This window comes from Stegostoma tigrinum, chromosome 25, assembly GCF_030684315.1.
Source record: "Stegostoma tigrinum isolate sSteTig4 chromosome 25, sSteTig4.hap1, whole genome shotgun sequence".
Classification (NCBI taxonomy): Eukaryota; Metazoa; Chordata; class Chondrichthyes; order Orectolobiformes; family Stegostomatidae; genus Stegostoma; species Stegostoma tigrinum.
The window spans coordinates 51578500-51604875 of NC_081378.1; the positions used below are offsets into that span (position 1 = coordinate 51578500).

Here is a 26376-nt window from a genome sequence, read left to right on the forward strand (position 1 = left end):
GGCGTCCTGTGACTTTTGACTTTGTCCTATTTAGTAGTAAGGTTATTACTCTCAATTACATCAAATTTTAATTAAATTATGCTTAATTGCATTGGGCCATGAGAGATTTATATTCAGTGATGTGCTGTAGGTTGAGCTTGAGCAAACTAATGCACTTCTGAATAACTACAGCAATGTTATGCCGTGAGTACCAAATACCTTCAAAGCCAAAACACTATGCTATTATGTTACAGCTGTAGTAGTTCTATATTGTCAGATATTGAGAAGATAAAGTTCATACTGGAGGGCCAGGCTGGGTGATGGAAATGGTCCTTGATTACAGAATAAGAGACCCCAAGTCATATAACATTGATGTCCCTCCACCAAACAAAACTAAATGGAGTCAATTATACATACCACATGTCAATCTGTGTTGAATACTCTGAAGACCCCAGAAGAACATCTGGAGGCCTGTACCACAAAGTTACAACTTCATTTGAGTATGTCTTTGTTGGAACAGACTTGGCTCTTGCCAAACCTATGAAGGAAAAGATATTCAATTAAAGTTCCAAAGAGTCATACTGAAGTTGAAAAATTAATTCAGTTACTCTTTCACAAGACGGTACTAGACCCCAGAGGTGCTCAACACATTGTTATTACTAAAGATGATTCAATCTTTGATATGATGAATTGTGCATTTTAGATAATTCTCTGCTCAAGTGCTGAAGTAAATCTTTAATCTTTGTTTTTTCAAATTCCTCTGCTATATGTACCTGTACTAGTAGAGTCATAGAGTTGTACATAACGGAACAGACCCTGTGGTTCAACTCATCCGTGCCGACTACATATCCTAAATTAATCTAGTCCCATTTTCCACCATCTGGCCCAAGTCCTGCAAAATTTTTCCTATTCATATACCCATTCAGATGTCTTTTAGATGTTGTAATTGTACCAGCCTTCATCACTTCCTCAGCAGCTTGTTCCGTACATGCACCACCCTCTGCGTGAAAAAGTTGCCCGGTAGGTCCCTTTTATATCTTTCCCTCTCATCTTAAACTTATGCCCTCTAGTTTTGGACTTCCCCACCCAGCTATTCACTCTATCCACGCTGCTCCTGATTTTATAAACCTCTAGAAAAGGTCACCCCTCAACCTCCGACACTCCAGTGAAAACAGCCTCTCCCTACAGCTTAACCCTCCAACCTTGGCATCATCCTTGTAAATCTTCTCTGAACCCTTTCAAATTTCACAGTTTCTTTCCTATAGCAGGAAGACTGGAATTTGATGCAGTATTCCAAAAGTAACCTCACCAACGACCTACACTACCACAATATGATCCCAACTCCTACACTCAATGCTTTATTTAAGAAATGACAGGCTCTCAAGGTTCAGTAAGTAATGATTTTTTTCAAATTTTATCCTTGATTCAGTGGTTGCATTTGGAACTGACAGCCCAAAGGCTGTGGGTCTGAACAAATATTTTGGGTTGACCCTGACTGTTTAGTACTCCCCTAACACTGAATTAAATGTATTTTGGAAAAGTCTATAAATTGAAATCCAAAGCCACTATCTGAAGAGCAATAGGGAGCTCTTCCTGCAATATTTTGTACATAGTTATCCATCAACTAAAATTACTAGAATTATCTATCCATAGGTCTAGGCTTCATGCAAATACATATGATATTTCCCTGCATTAGGAGAGTGATTAAATTTCAAAAGTACTTCATTGGTTAAAGTGTGTTTGGGACAATCTGAGGTAGCTTACATTACAGTGCTCATTGTCAACAGATGCTCTGCTTATTGACAATTTGTTTTAAACTGAAAATTAACAATGGCAGGATTAGATGTCTGTAGACTCCATAGCCAGATAAGACCCTCCTTCAACATTAGGTAGACGGAAACAGATTAGACATTTTTAACACTTACTGATTAAAATTATATTACTCTCTGAAACTTTCTTTTTGTAGGCATTCCTTTGAAAGCATTGCAGCTGTGTCTTCAAAAGAAAACATGCTTTGATTCATAGTGACTTCTTAGAAAAAGAAGGTGCAATGTTCATTTGTAGTAACCATTTAAATAGGTATGTTTGATGGCTGCATTGATGGCTAATGTCACTGCCTTAAGTGCAGCAAATTTGGCTCGAGTAGGGAGACTGCTACTTTTAATTTGAAACAGGACTTGTGACAGGCACAAATTGATAGAAGCAATTCTATTGAAGAAAATGGGTACCCAATCAGTGCTGTAGCAGTTGGTGATTGACCAACCAGTTTCCAAACTATCTTTGTGAACCAATGTATTATGTAAAAATCAACCTGTTTAGGGATGTTATATCATAACTTTGAAGCAGATGGAACATAAAGATGGGCCTTCTGGGTTAAAGTGTAGTACAAGAGCCCTCTTATTAGCCAGATTCCATTCAGACAACTATGAGATGGAACAGGTGAAACACCTACAAAAGGCAGGGGAGCAACAGTTCATATAGCAACACTTAATTGTTTCCCTGGGGTTAGACACTGTGCTATCCGTATATCACATATTGCATTTTTCAATGAATTTAATAGAAAAAAAAACAGCATAGTGATGGCTTGGGGTGCTGTCATCCCCTAGGGATTTAACATAGTCTGTACAGCACTGAATTTGTTTGCACTTTTTAAAATTCCCCTCGAGATTTGTTACCCAGCCTTAAATGTCCTTGAAAAGGTTGTTGCAAGCCATCACCTTGAACTGTTGCAATTTATCTGATCTGGGTATGTATGCAGCGCTGTTAGGAAAAATGTTCTACGATTTTGACCCAACTACATTGAAGACTTGCTACTATATTTTCAAGTCAGGACAGTGTCTCTAGTTTTACCTTAGAATTGTGCCCTTTATTTCACTATTGCTTCTCCTCATTCTTTCCACCAAAAAGAAATTCATGTGTCTAGCCATCTCACCAGCCCATAGCCTCCTAAATTCTATCACTATCCTCTTCATTGTTCACAATATTTCCAAATTTTGTGACATCTACAAACCTTGAAATTGCATTCATCACATCCAGATCTAGGTCAATGACATACTCCACAAAAAGCAGTGGTAACGTCAATCCTTAGCGCACCTTCTTCCAGTGCCCAAAACCACCTCTGTTTCCTGTCACTCAATGAATTTGTATCAATGTTGCCAGTTTCCCTATTCTTCCACTGTCTTCTAATATGCTAACAAGTCAATTATGTGACATTTCATCAAAAGCTCAAACAAATTAGTCAAACACCATTTAACAAAGTCATGCTGGTTTTTCCTAATTAATCTAAACTGTTTACGAGTGTTAATTTTGTCCTAGATTATCGTCTCCAAACCATTCTAAGTTTAAACTGGGAATGGTAACCCCTTGCTGAGCTTATCCTTATACTCATTTTTTTAAAACATAAGCAATTTCCCAATTCTCTGTAGCTAAGGAAATTGGAAAAGTATGGGTAGTCTCTCTATAATTTCCACTCGTAATTCCCTCAGGCTTAATGCAAATAATTTGGTCCTGGTGAGGTATCATTCTAATTGTAACCAGCCTTTTAAATAGCATCTTTTTATTAATGATGACATTTATTATAAACCTTTGTTTTTATTTCATTTTATTTTTGGTGTTAGTCATTTAGGAAACTTCAACCTTGGATGCACTTTCACTCCTTAACTATTGATTCCTTGAAGGCCTCTCATTACTTATTTACTGAGTTAATACAGCTCACTATGGCTCCATGCCACCACGGCAAAATGGTGGCTGAGTGGTTTAGCACTGCCGCCTCACAGCACCAAGGATCCGGGTTCAATTCTATCTTTGGGTGATTGTCTGTATGGAGTTTGCATGCTCTCCCCATGTCGTGTGAGTTTTTGCCGGATGCTCCGGTTTCCTCCCACAGTCCAAAGATGTGCCAGTTAGATGGATTGGCTATGCTAAATTGTCTGTAGTGTTCAGGAACGTGCAGAATGCATGTTACAGGGATAAGATAGGGGGACGAGTCTTGGTGGGAAGCTCTCTGTGCATCAGGAAGGACCCGTTAGGCCAAATGGCCTGTTTCCAAGTTTAAGGATTCTTCTTCTTCCTCTTCTTCTTTAGGCAGCATCATCTGAACCCTTAACTTTCAACACTATGAGAAAAGTTAGGACAGTTAGGAGTTCTAGCTGATAATAGCTTTCACCTCAATGAGTTTCACAGGAATGATAATCACCAGCAAAGCACACATCTGATCACCCTGATCTCATCCAGTATCTTCACTAGCGGTTGCCTGCTACCCTATACAAATCTCCAGCTTTAACTGATGCCATTACGGTATTTTTGACATAAAGCTTGACATATGCTTTTCAGATAACTTAACTGGTAAAGCATTTTTCAAATTGCATTCTAGTGAAAAATATTGGCATCAACTGATTGCAACAATAACATATGCCATTTTTGACTATGTTTCGATACTCGAACTAATGTGATGGTGCCACCTCAGAAACAGGTGTAGATGTTTTGTGCTGATCAGAATCACTCACCTACCCTCAAGGCATATGAGTAATTTCTATTTGTACGCAGAAATTAAATAGATCAGAAACAAACTGAAAATGTGAGGTAAGATGCAAAATGGATTGTGGAAATTAATACATACAAGACTTTTCACCAGTATGTAATATTTAATTATTACTGCATACCAAAATCAGCAAGCTTTAGTTCTCCTTTTTCATTTATCAACAGGTTCTGCGGTTTCAGGTCTCGGTGTAACACTTTCCGTTTATGACAATATGCCAAGCCCCGTAAAATCTGGAATAAAAATATCTACAAAACAAAGCAACAAGATTAAACTAACAGTACCTGCATGTAACAAATAACTCACAGCAGCTGTTTGTTCATTTTTGCCCTCACCGTCACATTGTGCATGCTCATTATGCTTCCACAATCATCCATATACTGTTTCAGATCCTTGTCCTACAAGATGCAAATATTCAAAATATAAAATCAGATTCCTTCAGTTTTCTTTTTAATAACTGTCAAATAAGCAATGACCAATACAAAGTGTATAAGAACAAACCTTACCAAGTATTCGAATACTAGTGTCAATGACTTTTCTGTATGAATAATATCATGTAAAGTGACTATGTTCGCATGCTTCAGGTCCTTGAGTAATGAGACTGGAGAGACAAAGAAAGCAATTAACCAATGTCTTTTTATTATAAACTTGAAAATGTGCCTTAGTGCAAAACATTTTATTTGGAATGAGTATTGTACTTCCAATTAATATGACAAAACCTATTTGTTAAGTCTATATTTTATGACTGCTTTATTGATAAATGCTCCTACATATACTGCAAATTGTGTAACGATACATAACATTCATTAAATGACAACGGTACAATGCACAATTGAACAATTGAACAATTATACCTTCCCGTATTGCTGTGCAAGGTGCACCTTCCTCATGTTCCAGCCTGATTTCTTTCAGTGCCACCAGGTTATCAGTTAGCTTACTTCTTCCTTTAAACACCGTTGCATAGGTACCCTGTAGTAATGAATGTTAGCAATAAGAATTTTAAATAACATACATATTATGCAATCACAAGCATTCTTCATCACTCCCCACACAAATGTGGCACCACACATCTCCACATTCCAAAGCATATTGTGTGTTATTCACTCAGGACAGTTAGGAGTTCTAGCTGATAATAGCTTTCACCTCAATGAGTTTCACAGGACTGATAATCACCAGCAAAGCACACATCTGTGAACCCTCTCTCCCTCTCATCACATCAGACCTCATGGTCTTTATTTCCCATTTTCAAATGACTAACACATGTATGGCGCATTCAACTTCTTTAATAAATTCCCACACCAAAAACATTAATCAAATTTAAAATTTCGTACCTAGACAACCTTTGTACCTACGATGGCACCAAGAATGGTGGTTTTGTACACTTTTCACTGTATTTTTGTACCCCTGCATTTGAGTACATGTGACAATTAAAATCTAATTCGAAATGAAAAGGTGTTGGAAATGCAAATAAATTGGCGAATAGTTGGGAGACAATGGGCCCTACTTTATTTTGTAAGTGGGTGAATATTTGGAGCAAATAAATATCAAACTGTTAGAACAAAGAAAATTACAGCTCAGGAACAGGCCCTTCGGCCCTCCAGGCCTGCGCCGATCGAGACCCTCTGTCTAAACCTGCCATCTGTTTTCTAAAGATCTGTATCCCTTTGCTCCCTGCCCATGCATGTACCTGTCCAGTTACATCTTAAAAGACACTATCGTGTCTGCGTCTACCACCTCCGCTGGCAACATGTTCCAGGCACCCACCACCCTCTGCATAAAGAACTTTCCATGCATATCTCCCTTAAACTTTCCTCCTCTCACTTTGAACTCATGACCCCTAGTAATTGAGTCCACCACTCTGAGAAAAAGCTTCCTGCTAGCCACCGAACCTATACCCCTCAGGATTTTATAGACCTCAATCAGGTCCCCCCTCAATTTCAGTCTTTCTAATGAAAATAATCCTAAACTACTCAACCTTTCTTCATAGCTAGCGCCCTACTTACCAGCCAACATCCTGGTGAACCTCCTCTGCACCCTCTCCAAAGCATCCACATCCTTTTGGTAATGTGGCGACCAGAACTGTACGCAGTACTCCAAATGTGGCCGAACCAAAGTCTTATAGAACTGTAACATGGCCTGCCAACTTTTGTACTCAATACCCCATCCAATGAAGGAAAGCATGCCGTATGCCTTCTTGACCACTCTATTGACCTGCGTTGCCACCTTCAGGGAACAATGGACCTGAACACCCACATCTCACTGAACATCAATTTTCACCAGGACTTTTCCATTTACTGTATAGTATGCTCGTGAATTAGATCTTCCAAAATGCATCACCACGCATTTGCCCGGATTGAACTCCATCTGCCATTTATCTGCCCAACTCTCCAATCTATCTATATTCTGCTGTAATCTCTGACAGTCCATCACTATCTGCTACTCCACCAATCTTCGTGTCATCTGCAAACTTGCTAATCAGATCACCTATACCTTCCTCCAAATCATTTATGTATATCACAAACAACAGTGGTCCCAACACAGATCTCTGTGGAACACCGCTGGTCACAGGTCTCCAATTTGAGAAACCCCCTTCCACTACTATTCTCTGTCTCCCGCTGCCTAGCCCGTTTTTTTCCATCTAGCTAGCACATCCTGGACCCCATGAGACTTCACTTTCCTCATCAGCGTGCCATGGGGAATCTTACCAAACGCCTTACTGAAGTCCATGTATATGATCTCTACAGCCTTTCCCTCATCAATCAACCTTGTGATGTCCTCAAAGAATTCTATTAAGTTGGTAAGACATGACCGTCCCTGCACAAAACCATGCTGCCTATCACTGATAAATCCATTTTCTTCCAAATGGGAATAGATCCTATCCCTCAGTATCTACTCCAGTAACTTCCCTACCACTGACGTCAGGCTCACTGGTCGATAATTCCCTGGATTATCCTTGCTACCCTTCTTAAACAAGGGGACATTAGCAATTCTCCAGTCCTCTGGGACCTCACCCGTGTTTAAGGATGCTGCAAAGTTATCTGTTAAGGCCCCGGCTATTTCTTCTTTCGCTTCCATCAAAACCTGGGATAGATCCCATCCAGACCTGGGGACTTGTCCACCTTAATGCCTTTTAGGATACTCAACACTTCCTCCCTCCTTAGGGTGACTTGACCTAGAGTAATCAAACATCTATCCCTACCTCAACATCCGTCATGTCCCTCTCCTCAGTGAATACTGATGCAAAGTACTTGTTAAGAATGTCACCTCTTATCTCTGACTCGACGCACAACTTTCCTTCTTTGTCCTTAAGTGGGCCAATCCTTTCTCTAGTTACTGTCTTGTTCTTTATATATGAATAAAAGGCTTTGCGATTTTCCTTAACCATTTTTGCTAAAGATATCTCATGTTCCCTTTTAGGCCTCTTAATTCCTCACTTCTGATTCGCCCTACATTGCCGATATTCTTCCAATGTTTTGTTTGTCTTCAGTCGCCTAAACCTTATGTATGCTTCCTTTTTCTTCTTAGCTAGTCTCTCAGTTTCACCTGTCATCCATGGTTCCCTAATCTTGCCTTTTCTATCCCTCATTTTCACAGGAACATGTCTCTCCTGCACTCTCATCAACCTCTCTTTAAAAGCCTCCCACATATCAAATGTGGCTTACTTTCAAACAGTTTCTCCCAATCTACATTCCCCAGATCCTGCTAAAATTTTGGTATAGTTGGCCTTCCCCCAGCTTAGAACTCTTCCTTTAGGACCACTCTCATCTTTGTCCATCAGTATTGTAAAATTTATGGAATTGTGGTCACTATTTCGAAAGTAGTCCCCTACTGAAACTTCTACCACCTGGCCGGGCTCATTCCCCAACACTAGGTCCAGCATGGCCGCTTCCTGAGTTGGACTACCAACATACTGCTCTAGAAAATCTTCCTGGATACTCCTTATGAATTCTGCTCCATCTTGACCCCTAACACTAAGTGTATCCCAGTCAATGTTGGGGAAAAATAAAATCTCCCATCACCACCACCCTGTTGCTCCTACACCTTTCCATAATCTGTTTACATATTTGTACTGGTATCTCATGCTCGCTGTTGGGAGGCCTGTAGTGCAGCCCCAACACTGTTACTGCACCCTTCCTATTTCTGAGTTCTGCCCATACTGCCTCACTGCTCGAATCTTCCATAGTGCCTTCCTTCAGTACAGCTGTGATATCGTCTTTGACCAGTAATGCAACTCCTCCAACCCTTTTACCTCCCTCTCTATCCTGCCTGAAGCATCAATATCCTGGGACATGTAGTTGCCAACCATGTCCTTCCCTCAACCAAGTTTCAGTAATAGCAATATCATCATACTCCCAGGTACTGATCTGAGCCCTAAGTTCATCTGCCTTATCTACTATACTTTGCATTAAAACAAATGTACCTCAGAGCATCTGTCCCTTCGTATTCATCATATACTCCCTGCCTACTCTTCCCTTTAGTCATGCTGACTTCATTATCTAGTTCCCTAGATACACCGGACTGGATTTTTCTTCTGAGGACAAAAAACTGCAGTCAAGATAATTCCTGCATCCCAAACATGCCACAAGGGGATTGAGATTGCACATGAGTAATTGGTCCAGCTCTTCGTTGTGCTGCCTCATCAACTGGCCTGGAGACAGGGTTTTCTGCTCAATACTGGCTGTAGGAATTTGGCAGCTGTTCAAATGTGGGTCTAATTTAAACAGTCTGTGTCTGCCATCTTATTTCTTTTAACATCAGCTTTGAAAAATTATCGAATCATACGATATCTCAGAAAAGAGTCAGGCCTGGAACCTGTGGCAGGAAAGATGCAATTCACAAATGTAAACCTTGAGGTTAAAATGAAGAGGAGGGAAGCCCACCCCCTAAGTGCAGGATGTGGCCACCTATATAGACAATCAGAGCTAAATAAAGATAGCAGGACCTCAGAAGTCACTCGGTGTAGGTGGTGTGCAGGGTACCATTGACTAGACCTGGCACAGAACTGCATCAGAAGACTGATGGCTGATCTAGTGAGCCGATGACTTTGGCTATATGTTGGGCTCTCAATTGTAGGGCTAGTAGCCATATCTTCAAGGGATATTTCTTCATTCCATGGATAGATTATGAGAGAGAAGAGTTCTGATTGTCTGGAGAAGTGGAGGATTAAGGAGTCATAATGACGTCATTTTCAGCACAACATCATGAGTCAAAGGGCCTGTTCCTGTGTTGCACTGTTATAGAACATAGAACAGGCCAGGAAAGAAAATGCACACAATTAAGAATACTTTGCTGTCATGAACTAGCTGGACATCATTGTCTGGTCCCTGGGTAATTTATTTTTGGTTACAATGGTAGAATCATTCAATGATGCACCTATAGGAATCTAGCAACAGAGGCAAAACTCACTTCCTTCTGTCCCTATGAGGCTGCAACAATCTAGAATTATACTGGTCAGCTTTCGCAAGGGAACATTGGTGACTTGTGTGTTGGACAGAGGTGCAAGAGCAGTAGAGATGTCACCAAATCAGCAACTAATCATTTGAAGGAATCAGGTGATTTAAGACAGGCTCAATAGCCTTTGTTCGTAAATATCTTGTAATCAAATGATCAAGTGTAACATTCAGCCCACCTATCCAAAAACATTCTAACTTTCATTGTTTCTCACATAGCTCTGTGACTTTTAATACTCTACCCTGGCTGCACTTGATAAAGGCAATAATTAAAAAAAAAGAGAGATAAAAGGACACTTCAGCATCAATCCTGTCTCTCTCTCTCTGGGCTCCAACTCCACCTATTCACTCACCTCCCAATAACCCCCAACTCCCAACCTTGACTTCAGCTTAAGTATAGTTGGTGACTTTTCATCGGAACTAACAAACATGAAACGTTAAGTCTGCTTTCTTCACACAGATGCTCCCACGCCAATTCAGTTTTGATAGCAATTTTTGCTTCTGTTTCAGATGTCCAGCATCTGTAGTTCTTTGGATCAAGTGACCCTTCCTCAGAAATGTTGTAATGAAGGGTCACTCAACCCAAGATGCTAACTCTGATTTCTCTCAGGGTGCTAAGCTTTTCCATGAATTTCTGTTTTTGTTTCTGATTTACAGTGTCCATAATTCTTAGATAATAAAATGTGAGGCTGGATGAACACAGCAGGCCAAGCAGCATCTCAGGAGCACAAAAGCTGACGTTTCGGGCCTAGACCCTTCATCAGAGAGGGGGATGGGGGGAGGGAACTGGAATAAATAGGGAGAGGGGGGGAGGCGGACCGAAGATGGAGAGTAAAGAAGATAGGTGGAGAGGGTGTAGGTGGGGAGGTAGGGAGGGGATAGGTCAGTCCAGGGAAGACGGACAGGTCAAGGAGGTGGGATGAGGTTAGTAGGTAGCTGGGGGTGCGGCTTGGGGTGGGAGGAAGGGATGGGTGTTCACATCATGAACTTCATTTTCTGTTTAAGTTACCGGCAGTTACCTGCCGACTTTATCGGATTCAATTCTTCTTGCTACTTTGTAATAGAATTGCATTCACCTTATCAATTTTCAGGTTTAACATGGACGTCCACTGCTTTATGCTGATGTACACTTTACTGCAGCACCTTGGCAAATGCACTTTAGAATTCAAAATAAAGGTAAACCAATATACTGACCTGTCTTCATGAGTATATAACATCACTGAATTTTTTTTATTTGCTCAAATAAATCTGAAGAATCTTCTGAGCCTGTTTAATTAGCTATCAAATTAGGACCAGTGTGTAGAAAGGAGTGGAGAAATGAAAGACAGTGAAATAGATTTTGAAGGAAAGATCATTTCTAACTACCTTGATCAAATATTTTGAACTAATAAGGAATCAATAGGTCTGCATATTAAATATAGCCTATATAGATTTAAGCAAGGTTTTTGCCAAAACTCCACCCAAGTCCGTAAGCGTAAGAGCAAAAGTACGCCACCAAGTCCATATTCCATGAGATCATAGCAGATCTGACAATCCTCAATTCTACCTTACTGCCTTTTTCCATTAACTCTTCTTTCCCTTATTCAACCTTGAGAATACTTAACAAACCAGCCTCAGAGGTCCTTTGTGGTAAAGGACTCCAGAGATTCACTACCCTCTGAGGAATGAAAACTTCATCTCTATCTTAACAGGATTACCAATTACTCTGAGATTGTGCCCTCTGGTCCTAGACACTCCCACGAGGGAAAAAAAAACACATTTCTGCATCAATCTATTAAGGTACTCAAGAATCTTACATGTTTTATTCTTCTAAATTCCAATTAGCGCAAGTCGAAATTAGTCAAGGACTTTGCATGAGAAAATTCCTCCATTCCTGGAATCAATCGAGTGAACCTTCTCTGGTCTACCTTCATTGCCAATGTATCGTTCCTTAGACATGGGACCAAAATTGTTCACAGTATTTCAAGAAGTGGCCTGACTAGTGCTTCATATAATTTTATTAACACTCAATTGTCTGTATATTCCTCTGAAATAAAGACTAACAATTCATTTGTCTTCATCTTCTTTATTACTGAACTTGGATGCTAGCCTAAAGTGATTCATGCACAAAGACCACCAAATCTCTGTCCTGCAGATTTCTAATCCCAGTTAAGTAATATTCAGCTCCTCTAGTCTTCCTGACAAAGTGCAGAAACTCACAAAGTCCCTCATTGTATTCCACTCGTCGAGTTTTTGCTTACTTACTGAATAATACTGCATGCATTATATATATGTGTCTATATCCCTCTGAAGATTGTGTGTCATCCTGATTTGTATATAATATAGTATTGTATGTAATTGTGGGTCCAGCGCTAATCCTGGGCATTCCACTAGTTACAGATTGTGATTCTGAAAACGCCCCCTCGCTTATCCAAATATTCTGACTTCTACGAGTTAATCAATCCTTTACCCATGCTAATATACCACCCTCAACATGAACCCTTATCTTACAAAGTAGCCTTTTGTGCAGGGTGTTATTGAACACCTTCTGGAAATCCAAATACTTTACATCCACTGGCTTGCTCCCCTTTATTTGACCTGTTTGCTACCCCGACAAAGAAATTTAGTAGGCATGATTTCCCGTTGAAGAAGCCTTTCTGATGGTCCACTTCACTAGATGTGCTTGACTATGAAAATCCTTGAAACAACTCTGGCATTTCCCCCAGTTACAGACATTAAGCTAACAGACAACAGTCACCTTTGTTTGACTTCTTCCCTTTTTGTATAAGGGAGTGAACACTGGAAGCTTTCCAATCCTCTGGGACTTTACCTGAATCTAAGGATCCCTAGAAGATTATAGCCAGCATATCACTGTGCTCACTTTCTCTAGCAATAATTCTTGTGTTTCTCTCTTACCTCTTTGGGTCCCTTGGTTATTTAGTACTTTGATTAATGCTAAGTATTTAATTGACTATTCCACTATTTCCTGGTTCTCCATTATTATTTTACAAGCTCATTCACTACGAGGCCTATGTTAATCTTGGTCTCCTTTCCTTTTTATAAAATCTATTTGAAGAAGCTCTCGCTGCCAATTTTATGTTACGAGCTAGCTTTCCCTCAATTTCCCTCAGTTCATTTTGTTTTTGATCATCTTTTGTTGGCTTTTAAGACTTCCCAATCTTCTAGTTTACCATTAGTCTCTGCCACATTATATGCATATTTCTTTCCATTTAATACAATTCTTAGTTTCCTTGGTTAACCATTGTCAGTTTATCCCCTTCCTCGAATAATTTTTTTCTCCAAGATATACCTTTGCTGTCAGTCATGACATTTTTTCTTAAATGTCTGACATTGTTTATCACTCAGTCTTCTGCTGAACATATCCCCCCCAATGCCTCTGCACTCATTCCTATGTAATTACCCTTATTTAAGTTTAGCACTGTTGTTTCCCAACCAAGTTTCTCATTCTCAAACTGAATGCTAATTCCTACCACATTATGGTTATTGTTCCGCAAGGAATCTTTTACCCTGCAATTATTTATTAAACCTGCTTCATTCCCAGGATGGCAAGACTGACATATGAGTAAAGACTGGATAAGCTGGGCTTGTATTTGCTAGAATTTAGAAGAATGCGGGGGATCTCAGAGAAACAAAATCCTGAAAAGACTGGAGAGACTAGATGGAGAAGAATGTACCCAATATTTGGGAAGTCCAGTCCAAGAGAAAGTGGTAAGCCATTGAGGTTTGAGATGAGGAAGAATTTCTTCATTCAGAGTTGTGAACCTATGGCATTCTCTCTCACAGGAAGCTGTTGCAGTCAGTTCATTAGATAATTTCAAGGTGGAGCTAGATGTGGCTCTACCAGCTAAAGGGATCAAAGGGTATGGGGAGAGGGCAGGAATGGGATATTGAGATTGCATGATTAGTCATGATAGTACTAAAAGGTGCTGCAGGCTAAAGGATTGAATGACCTACTCCTGCACCTATTTTCTATGTTTGTATGTTTCTATTACACATTACCAAATCTAAAGTAGCCTGATGTCTAGCTTTATCCACAACATTTTGTTCCAGGGAAATGTCCCAAATAGATACTATGAATTTTTTCTCATGGCTACCTTTGCCGATTTGATTTTAACAATCTATGAGATAGAACATACAACAATACAGCGCAGAACAGGCCCTTTGGCCCCCGATGTTGTGCCGACCTATGAACTAATCTAAGCCCATCCCCTACACTATCCCATCATCATCCATATGCTTATCCAAGGGCTGCTTAAATGCCCTAATGTGGCTGAGTTAACTACATTGGCAGGCAGGGCGTTCCACGCCTTTACCCACTCTCTGAGTAAAGAACCTGCTTCTGACATCTGTCTTAAATCTATTACCCCTCAATTTGCAGCTATGCTACCTCGTACAAGCCAATGTCATCATCCTAGGAAAAAGACTCTCACTGTCCACCCTATCTAATCCTCTGATCATCTTGTATGTCTCTATTAAATCCCCTCTTAGCCTTCTTCTCTCCAATGAGAACAGACCCAAGTCCCTCAGACTTTCTTCATAAGACCTTCGCTCCAGACCAGGCAACATCCTGGTAAATCTCCTCTGCACCTTTTCCAATGCTTCCACATCCTTCCTGTAATGGGGTGACCAGGACTGTATGCAATATTCGAAGTGAGGCCACACTAGTGTTTTGTACAGTTGCAGCATGACATCATGGCTCCGGAGCTCAATCCGTCTATCAATAAAACCTAACACACCGTAAGCCTTCTTAACAGCACTATCAACCAGGGTGGCAACTTTCAGGGATCCATGTACATGGACATCAAGATCCCTCTGCACATCCACACTACCAAGAATCTTTCCATTGATGATTTAAGTTACTCATGTTTAGTGTACTGCCCCCATCATCCCCTGATTTATTAGCTGTCCTACAAAATAGCTACCGTTCAGGACCCGACATACTACTCTCATTCGTGTCTTTTTCTCCTTGTTATTTTCCTACCTCCAGCCATATGGATGCTACATTATCTTTTCCAGGATAATTTCTTACTATCATACTTATTCCACCAGATACTAAGAATGCCATTCCAGTACCCTTCCCTTCCTGTTTGTCTTTTCAAAAATTCATGTATCCCTGAATACTTAAGTCCCCATGGTAGCATGTTCAGAAAAAATAAAAGTCAATGGGTTCTCAGAGTAAGTGGCAAGTTATATCTAGATCTAACTATAGATAGATCAGAATGCAAGGAATAATGGTTAATGTGTATGTTTGGGACCAGACGGCTGTTTCCAGTGGTGTTCTATAAGGCTGAGTAACAGGTCCCTGGCTTTTCATGGCGTGTGTATCAATGATCTAGACTTAAATATTGAGGGCATGATAAAGAAATTTATAGATTATGTGAATATTGATCATGGGACTGTTAGTAAGGACGGGAAATGTAAATTACAGGCAAGTAGAAAATTAGCAAAAGGAATTCAATCTGGAAAATTGAAAGGTACATTAAGAAAACGAGGCAAAAGAATACACAATAAAAGACAGGACATGAAGAATTGTAGAGGAACACAAGGATCCTGGAACACAGATTCTTGAAGGTAGTAGAATAGGATTAGATTGTCATTTAGTCCCTACCTTCCATTTTATCAAAAACTTTTCCTTTTGATCTTCCACAAATCCCTGTACCCCTTCACACATCCTCCTCTCATTTCAAAATCTAATGTATTCCTATCTTTTCTTGATTCTGTAAGGTCACCAACCTCAAATATTAACCGTTTTTCTCTCCTTAGTTGCTGTACGACCTGTGGAGTCTTTCCAGTATCTTTTGTTCTTATTTCAGATTCCTAGCATCTAGAGTATTTTTTACGCCCTGCAATGTTTAATTCAGAGTCCTGATTTTTCTGCAGTCATGTCTCAGTAATCCCTGTCCTATGTAGTTGTTTGAAAGATAGTTTTGCTGTTTTATTTGAGGCAGTGTATATTGTTATATATATAGTGACTAACAGAAGTAATCTTTCACTAGTTATGTCCTCAAATTATTTCCAAACCACTATTTGATCCCTTCATTTACTGTCAAACCACCTCCCACAGTCCCTAAGGCCTCACAGAAACCCCAAAAGAACTGCAAATGCTGTATATTGGAAACTAAAATAGAAATTGCTGAAAAAGCTCAGCAGGTCTGGCTGAGGTCAAGAGTTTTGAGGAAGGATCACTTGACCTGAAACGTTAACACTGATTTCTCTCCATAGATGCTGCCAGACTTGCTGAGCTTTTCCAGCAATTTCTGTTTTTGCCCGAAGACTTATCCTGCTCTTATAAACACAAACTCAGCTGTTAAGTCTCTCATTACACATACTTCCACTTGTACATGTAAAAGTTGCTTAGCATATTTTCCAATGATTTATATCCATTTCCTATTGTGCAAACTGCACAAAATGTTCCAAATGCTGTCTGATCAATGTTTTGCACAAAATCTTCTAACTTTTGCATCCAGGGCCCATATTTAAAACCAAATGCATGCCCACTTCTCTCAATTACAACTGGCTATTGAAGATGTTTGCATCTGTATAATTTCCGAGCTCTTTCAAAAATATTGCTATTAAGGTGTCATTCACTATTCTTAAACAGTTCTATAGCTACTCATGTCCTGAAAGTGTCTCTCTATTCTTCCACACTTTGCCATGCCTCCATTTGCTGTATTCAGCATATTTAGATATTGGTCCTTTGTTTCTCATGTTCAGATCACTTGTATGAGTACTTATTCATTTAAATTTATGATACATTAATCTATGCTTGCTAAGCTTACATAGGTCATTTTACTGACCAATTCTTGCTTAGCATGAGATATTTTAAAATATTCAACTGATTTTGTGTGATGTGATGGGCGGCCCCCACATCAATTTGTGTAAGTTCTCTTCACACTTATTGACTTTCCCACTGGTCTTTCGGTCTTGGACTTTTCTGCATCTCAAATCAGTCTAAACATAATCATCCTGTCGCGACTATCCCCATCAAATCTGCCATGAATTGTTTTAAAATGTTCTTTCATGTTGAGTTTAAATTCATTGTGTAAATGACAGAAATTCATAAACTCAAGATGCCGCAGAATTCAGGTTTTTTTTAAAAATGTCAGAATCAGAAAATCTCTAATTAAATACTCAATTATGTTTCAAGGATCAAACATTATTAAAACAAATACGCAGGAAACAAATACGCAGGAAACAAATCTTCAAGGCAAGTTGCAGAAATTAACAGAAAAGGAGCTCTGCATTAAAATTTTAAGGGGTTTAAAGTGGTATTCTAAAATAATCCACTTTACAATTTTTGCTTTAAAAGAGCACACAGAGACAATTTATGCACAGAGACAGTCAATTAGTAAGGATATTCGAGCAAAAACAGGTATAGTGTCCCAAATGGGAAGAGAATACAGGACGAACTATTGTTGGAATTCTGTGGAACATCCTACGAATAATCATTTATACTAGAAATTTGAAATACATTAGTCAGTTTGCAATACAGTGAAATGTACCACTTCGATCAAATAAACAAAAATATAAAGTGCAATTATTCCTTGAGTAATTGAACCGATAATTCTACTATTTCGTTGAATTTACCACTGTACTTGGAACTACCACTTCATTGTTTACTTCCAGTTGTAAACGATTAACAGACAGCAGTTACTCACCTCTCCAAGTTTATCCAGCTTAACGTAAGTTTCGAGTTTCCCAAATCCAATTTCAGACTATAAAAGAAAGTTAAATTTGCATCACATAATAGTAATTGATTGCTGATCGCATTAAATGTGATTAATTTCTTAACCAGATAATGTAAAGTAGCAATCATATCAATATATGGAAAATCAAACCATAGAACTTTTTCACCAATTTTAATATCATTGCCAAAAATAAGACTTGCAGGATTACCATTCTCAAGTGCTCTTACTATGTTCTCTCACGTTTCATGACTTTGGCGGGCAGTGCTAAATTATTATTACATTAGGGCTTACATGGCTTTGTCCCGAAACTGCCTTTTTTAAACTTACTGTTTCTATATGCTGGCTTTCTGGGTTTTGTTTTCATATGCCAGAGCAAGTGCACAATGCAAAGGGAAACAACAACTCTGCTCTCCTCAAATACGATGGAAATGTCATAAAATTTCCAAGAAAATGTTAAATTTACTGATTCAATTTTTGTCCACCAAATACTTTCAAAAGAATTTGATCTTCCAACTATTATTACACAATTTTCAGTGTAATAATTCACATGTTATTAGCAATAGCCAGGAGACAAATAAGATAATTGTGACCTTAACTATCAGGTCTGCTCTTCAACTGGAGGCAATAAAACATTGGCACATTTGATCATCAATGGGATTCACTGGTATTTAGATGGGAACAATAAGCAGCAAGCACAGCTGCTCAACTGGAGAGAGTTTAACCTGGAGTCAGTATCTAAATTGACATCCAATACATCAAAAAGTTCAACTGAATTGGGTCTCTGACTAAACAGGATGTGGAGGTGCCAGTGTTGGAATTGAGGGGACAAGGTTGGAAAAGTCACAAGACCATTTTATAGTCTAACAGGTTTATTTGAAAACACAAGCTTTCGCAACTGCTCCTTCTTCAAGTGTTAGTGAGAGAGGTAGCATCAGACACAGAATTTATAAGAGCAAAGGTTCACACCATTGATGAGGATGGACTAAACAAAGCTAAGATCCTGTGGATTTTAATCGATTAATACGTATATCCCTGAATTCATTTGAAGTCACTGTCCTGAGAGAACTAAACTTTTTATTATGGTGAAATGGGCCATTTTAGGTCAGACAATGCATATTAGAAAACATTTGGAAAAATGTTTGTAATCTGGCCTTGAGTACATCAGCCTCAAGATTTTATAACCTCTAATAATCACAAGGGCTAATGCTTAGAGATTTCACTTCACAACTGCAATTTTCAGGGTGCTATGCAACATGAGAAAAGACAGAATTTAAAATAAACTGAAAACAACAAATGCTAGAGATCACAGTCAGTCAGGCAGCATCCACGGATGAACAGCAAGCTAACATTGAGTCTAGATGATTCTTCATCGGCTACAGTGAAGTGCTGAAGGCAGAGCAATGTGCAGATTGTGTCATGCAGTGACAGTGGATCGAGCATGGGTCTGAGCGATGGCAGTGGCATGGCGAGGGCTGGAAAGACCGGAGTGGGACTGCAGCAATGGAAAGCAAAGTTGGACTCTCTTAAGTTCTCTCTTTTTATCCCCGAGGCCTATTTTAATTTAATGTGAACGGCATCATGCATGTATGGTGAAGGTACACGCTTTTCACTGTATTGTTACACTGAATACACACGGCAATAATTTCGATTCAATTTACGCTATTGTTTGGGTAGTGGGTATGGGGTACTGGTGAAGAAAAGATGTCGATAGTTCAGATTAAGTGATCAGAATGTGAGAATGGCAGAACAATAGTGTGTCTCTTGCCAGCCTTGTAACGACAGTAACTGGGATGGAAGATGGGGAAGACATCGTAAGTTAAAAGAAAGGGAAGAAATGTCACCCCTTCACCCCCATCCCAGGCCCCAAGAAGACCTTCCACATGAAACAGATGTTCACCTGCACACCTGCTAACGTGGTATAACGTATCCACTGTTCCCGATGGGGCCTCCTCTACATTGGGGAAACCAAGCGGAGGCTTGGAGACCGCTTTGTGGAACACCTACGCTCGGTTCCCAACAAACTGCTGCACCTCCCAGTCGTAAACCATGTATCAATGTGGCCTTTATATGCTTCAGAATCTACCCACCCCCAATCACATTCCATAAACAGCTGCACCTCCCAGTCGCGACACCTATGCTTGGTTCGCAATAATCAGCTGCACCTCCCAGTCGCAAACCATTTCAACTCCCCCTCCAATTCCTCAGACAACAGCTCCATCCTGGACTTCCTGCAGTGTCACAAGGATGCTACCCGAAGGTTCCAGGAACAGCAACTCACATTCCGCTTGGGAACCCTGCAGCCCAATGGTATCAATGTAGATTTCACAAGCTTCAAAATCTCCCCTCCCCGCCACAGCATCCCAAATCCAACCCAGCTTGACCCACCTCCCTAACCTGTTCTTCCTCTCACCCATTCCCTCCTCGCACACGCTGGGGGAGGGGGAAAGCACGCGCGATGGGGGGACAGACAGTGTGCATATGCATGACAAAGAATGAGAGTGTGCGCGCACACATGCGTGTGGAACTGGGTGCATGTGTCTGTGTGTGTGTGTGTGTGTGTGTGTGTGTGTGTGTGTGTGTGTGTGTGTGTGTGCGCGCGTGTGTCAAAATGACTGGTTACAGGAAGGTCAGGGTCCAGCTTCCATGCCGACCAGAGGTGGTCTGCAAAGGGGTCACCCAATCTGCATTTGGTTTCTCCAATGCAGAGTAGACCACATAGGGTGAACCATTTCTTCCCCGCCTCCTTGACCTGGATCTGTGCGTGAGTGTGTATGCATGCATGTGCGAGAGTGCGCAATTGTGGTGAGGTCACCTGTAGTTTGACATGAATTCAAGATCCTGGATGAGACTGTCCTCAATGGTACCAGAGATCATAGCTTCCCCAAGGTGGGTAAACAGGCCCTTCGGCCCAAAAAATCCACACCAATCCTCTGAGTATCCCACCCAGACCCATATCTCGGTAGACCACCTAGCCTATACATCCCTGAAACCACTGGCAATGTAGCACAGGCATTCCACCTCACTTACACATCTTTGGACTGTGGGAGGTAACAGGAGCACCCAGAAGACACGATGATAACGTGCAAACTTCACACAGATAGTCGCCTGATGCTGGAATCGATCCTGGGTGCATTGAGCTGTGAGGCAGCATGCTAACCACTGAGCCACTGTACTGCTGAAACATCGCTGTCAGCCTCTGCTTGGTGACTTGGCATTGTTGCGAATCCTGAAGTCTGCATTGGAGTACGCACAAAGATCTGAGGCTGAACGACCTTTATTGATAAATTATTTCCCGCGGGGATGGTGAATCAATGTTGGATTATTGTTGCGCAGCATCCATTCATACTCTCTCTCTCTCTCTCTCTCAGACACACACTCCTTCTCTTCCCTCCGCAACACCCACCCACACACTCCCTCTCTTAAATATCACTCAACACACACAGACACCCTCCCCTTTCCCAAACCGCACCCCCGCCACATACGCGCACACACACACACCCCATCTCCTCCTTACCCCTCAACACACTCAATCTCACACCCTCTCCTCTCTATCCCCCAACACACACACACACACCCCCTTCCCTACCCGCCAACACACACACACACCCCTCCCTACCCCCCAACACACACAGACACACACACCACTCCCTACCCTGCAACACACACACACACTCTCTCCTCCCTACCCAACACACACACAAACACACACACACACACACTCTCCTCCCAACCCAACACACACACACACACACTCTCCTCCCAACCCAACACACACACACTCCTCCCTACCCAACACACACACACTCATCCCTACCCAACACACACACACTCCGCCCTACCCAACACACACACACTCCGCCCTACCCAACACACACACACACACACACTCTCCTCCCTACCCAACACACACACACACACTCTCCTCCCTACCCAACACAGACACACACACTCTCCTCCCTACCCAACACACACACACACACACACACACACACACTCTCCTCCCTACCCAACACACACACTCTCCTCCCTACCCAACACACACACACACACACACACACACGCTCTCCTCCCTACCCAACACACACACACACACACACACACACACACACACACGCTCTCCTCCCTACCCAACACACACACACTCTCTCCTCCCTACCCAACACACACACACACACACACACACTATCTCTCCTCCCTACCTAACACACACACACACACACTCTCTCCTCCCTACCCAACACACACACACTCTCTCCTCCCTACCCAACACACACACACACACACTCTCTCTCCTCCCTACCCAACACACACACACACACACACACACTCTCCTCCCTACCCAACACACACACACACACTCTCCTCCCTACCCAACACACACACACACACTCTCCTCCCTACCCAACACACACACACACACACACTCTCTCCTCCCTACCCAACACACACACACACTCTCTCCTCCCTACCCAACACACACACACACACACTCTCCTCCCTACCCAACACACACACACACACACTCTCCTCCCTACCCAACACACACACACACACTCTCCTCCCTACCCAACACACACACACACACACACGCTCTCCTCCCTACCCAACACACACACACACACACACACACACACACACACACACACACACACACACACACACACGCTCTCCTCCCTACCCAACACACACACACTCTCTCCTCCCTACCCAACACACACACACACACACACACACACTATCTCTCCTCCCTACCTAACACACACACACACACACTCTCTCCTCCCTACCCAACACACACACACTCTCTCCTCCCTACCCAACACACACACACACACACACACACTCTCCTCCCAACCCAACACACACACACACACACTCTCCTCCCAACCCAACACACACACACTCCTCCCTACCCAACACACACACACTCATCCCTACCCAACACACACACACTCATCCCTACCCAACACACACACACTCCGCCCTACCCAACACACACACACACACACACACTCTCCTCCCTACCCAACACACACACACACACTCTCCTCCCTACCCAACACAGACACACACACTCTCCTCCCTACCCAACACAGACACACACACACTCTCCTCCCTACCCAACACACACACACAAACACACACACACACACTCTCCTCCCTACCCAACACACACACTCTCCTCCCTACCCAACACACACACACACACACACACACACACACGCTCTCCTCCCTACCCAACACACACACACACACACACACACACACACACACACACACACACGCTCTCCTCCCTACCCAACACACACACACTCTCTCCTCCCTACCCAACACACACACACACACACACACTATCTCTCCTCCCTACCTAACACACACACACACACACTCTCTCCTCCCTACCCAACACACACACACTCTCTCCTCCCTACCCAACACACACACACACACACTCTCTCTCCTCCCTACCCAACACACACACACACACACACACACTCTCCTCCCTACCCAACACACACACACACACTCTCCTCCCTACCCAACACACACACACACACTCTCCTCCCTACCCAACACACACACACACACACTCTCTCCTCCCTACCCAACACACACACACACTCTCTCCTCCCTACCCAACACACACACACACACACTCTCCTCCCTACCCAACACACACACACACACTCTCCTCCCTACCCAACACACACACACACACACACACACACACACACACACACACACACACACACACACACACACACACACACGCTCTCCTCCCTACCCAACACACACACACTCTCTCCTCCCTACCCAACACACACACACACACACACACACTATCTCTCCTCCCTACCTAACACACACACACACACACTCTCTCCTCCCTACCCAACACACACACACTCTCTCCTCCCTACCCAACACACACACACACACACTCTCTCTCCTCCCTACCCAACACACACACACACACACACACACACACACACACACTCTCTCCTCCCTACCCAACACACACACACACACTCTCCTCCCTAACCAACACACACACACACACACACACTCTCTCCTCCCTACCCAACACACACACACACTCTCACCTCCCTACTCAACACACACACACTCCTCCCTACCCACACACACACACTCCTCCCTACCCAACACACACACAAACACACTCCTCCCTACCCAACACACACACACCCTCTCCTCCCTACCCAACACACACACACACACTCTCTCCTCCCTACCCAACACACACACACACACACTCGCTCCTCCGGACCCAACACACACACACACACTCTCTCCTCCCTACCCAACACACACACACACACTCTCTCCTCCCTACCCAACACACAGACACACACACTCTCCTCACGACCCAACACACACGCTCCTCTCTACTCAACACACACACACACTCTCTCTCCTCCCTACCCTACACACACACACGCACACACTCTCTCTCCTCCCTGCACACACACACACACACACACGCACACACTCTCTCTCCTCCCAACCCAACACACACACACGCACACACTCTCTCTCCTCCCTACCCAACACACACACACACTCTCTCTCCTCCCTACCCAACACACACACTCTCTCTCCTCCCTACCCAACACACACACACACACACACACACACCTCCCTACCCAACACACACACACACACACACACCTCCATACCCAACACACACACACACACACACACACACACACACACACCTCCCTACCCAACATACACACACACACACACACACCTCCCTACCCAACACACACACACACACACACACACACACACACACCTCCCTACCCAACACACACACACACACACCTCCCTACCCAACACACACACACCTCCCTACCCAACACACACAGACACACACCTCCCTACCCAACACACACACACACCTCCCTACCCAACACACACACACCTCCCTACCCAACACACACACACCTCCCTACCCAACACACACACACACACACACACCTCCCGACCCAACACACACACACACACACACCTCCCTACCAACACACACACACACACACACACCTCCCTACCAACACACACACACAAACACCTCCCTACCCAACACACACACACAAACACCTCCCTACCCACAACACACACACACACACACACCTCCCTACCCAACACATACACACACACACACCTCCCTACCCAACACACACACCTCCCTACCCAACACACACACACCTCCCTACCCAACACACACACACCTCCCTACCCAACACACACACACACCTCCCTACCCAACACACACACACACACACACACCTCCCTACCCAACACACACACCTCCCTACCCAACACACACACACCTCCCTACCCAACACACACACACACCTCCCTACCCAACACACACACACACCTCCCTACCCAACACACACACACACCTCCCTACCCAACACACACACACACCTCCCTACCCAACACACACACACACACACACACCTCCCTACCCAACACACACACACACACCTCCCTACCCAACACACACACACACACCTCCCTACCAAACACACACACACACACATCCCTACCCAACACACACACACACACACCTCCCTACCCAACACACACACACACACACACACCTCCCTACCCAACACACACAGACACACACCTCCATACCCAACACACACACACCTCCCTACCCAACACACACACACCTCCCTACCCAACACACACACACCTCCCTACCCAACACACACACACCTCCCTACCCAACACACACACAGACACCTCCCTACCCAACACACACACACACACACCTCCCTACCCAACACACACACACACACACCTCCCTACCCAACACACACACACACACACCTCCCTACCCAACACACACACACACACACACACCTCCCTACCCAACACACACACACACACACACCTCCCTACCCAACACACACACACACACACACCTCCCTACCCAACACACACACACACACACCTCCCTACCCAACACACACACACACACACACACACACACCTCCCTACCCAACACACAGACACACACACACCTCCCTACCCAACACACACACACACCTCCCTACCCAACACACACACACATACACACACACACACACACACACACCTCCCTACCCAACACACACACACACACCTCCCTACCCAACACACACACACACCTCCCTACCCAACACACACACACACACACACACACACACACACACTCCCTACCCAACACACACACACATACCTCCCTACCCAACACACACACACACACACCTCCCTACCCAACACACACACACACACACACCTCCCTACCCAACACACAGACACACACACACCTCCTACCAACACACACACACACCTCCCTACCCAACACACACACACACACACACACATACACACACACACACCTCCCTACCCAACACACACACACACACCTCCCTACCCAACACACACACACACACACACACACACACACCTCCCTACCCAACACACACACACACACACCTCCCTACCCAACACACACACAACTCCCTACCCAACACACACACACACACACACACACCTCCCTACCCAACACACACACACCTCCCTACCCAACACACACACACACACACACACACCTCCCTACCCAACACACACACACCTCCCTACCCAACACACACACACACACACACACACCTCCCTACCCAACACACACACACACACACCT

At 43.2% G+C, this 26376-nt stretch overlaps 1 protein-coding gene across 7 annotated transcripts in view; it reads right to left on the bottom strand.

Annotated features, from left to right (window-relative positions):
* Window positions 1-26376, bottom strand: part of cdk17 (cyclin dependent kinase 17) — a 266197-nt gene that overhangs the window by 37625 nt on the left and 202196 nt on the right. For all 7 annotated transcript variants that reach the window (XM_048554109.2, XM_048554111.2, XM_048554106.2 and 4 more), the window contains 6 exons: window positions 17625-17681; window positions 5371-5485; window positions 5023-5117; window positions 4852-4914; window positions 4641-4764; window positions 397-517 (listed from right to left, as the gene is read on the bottom strand). In XM_048554109.2, the coding sequence (XP_048410066.1) occupies window positions 397-517; window positions 4641-4764; window positions 4852-4914; window positions 5023-5117; window positions 5371-5485; window positions 17625-17681 (575 nt within the window). The remainder of the gene's footprint in view (window positions 1-396; window positions 518-4640; window positions 4765-4851; window positions 4915-5022; window positions 5118-5370; window positions 5486-17624; window positions 17682-26376) is intronic.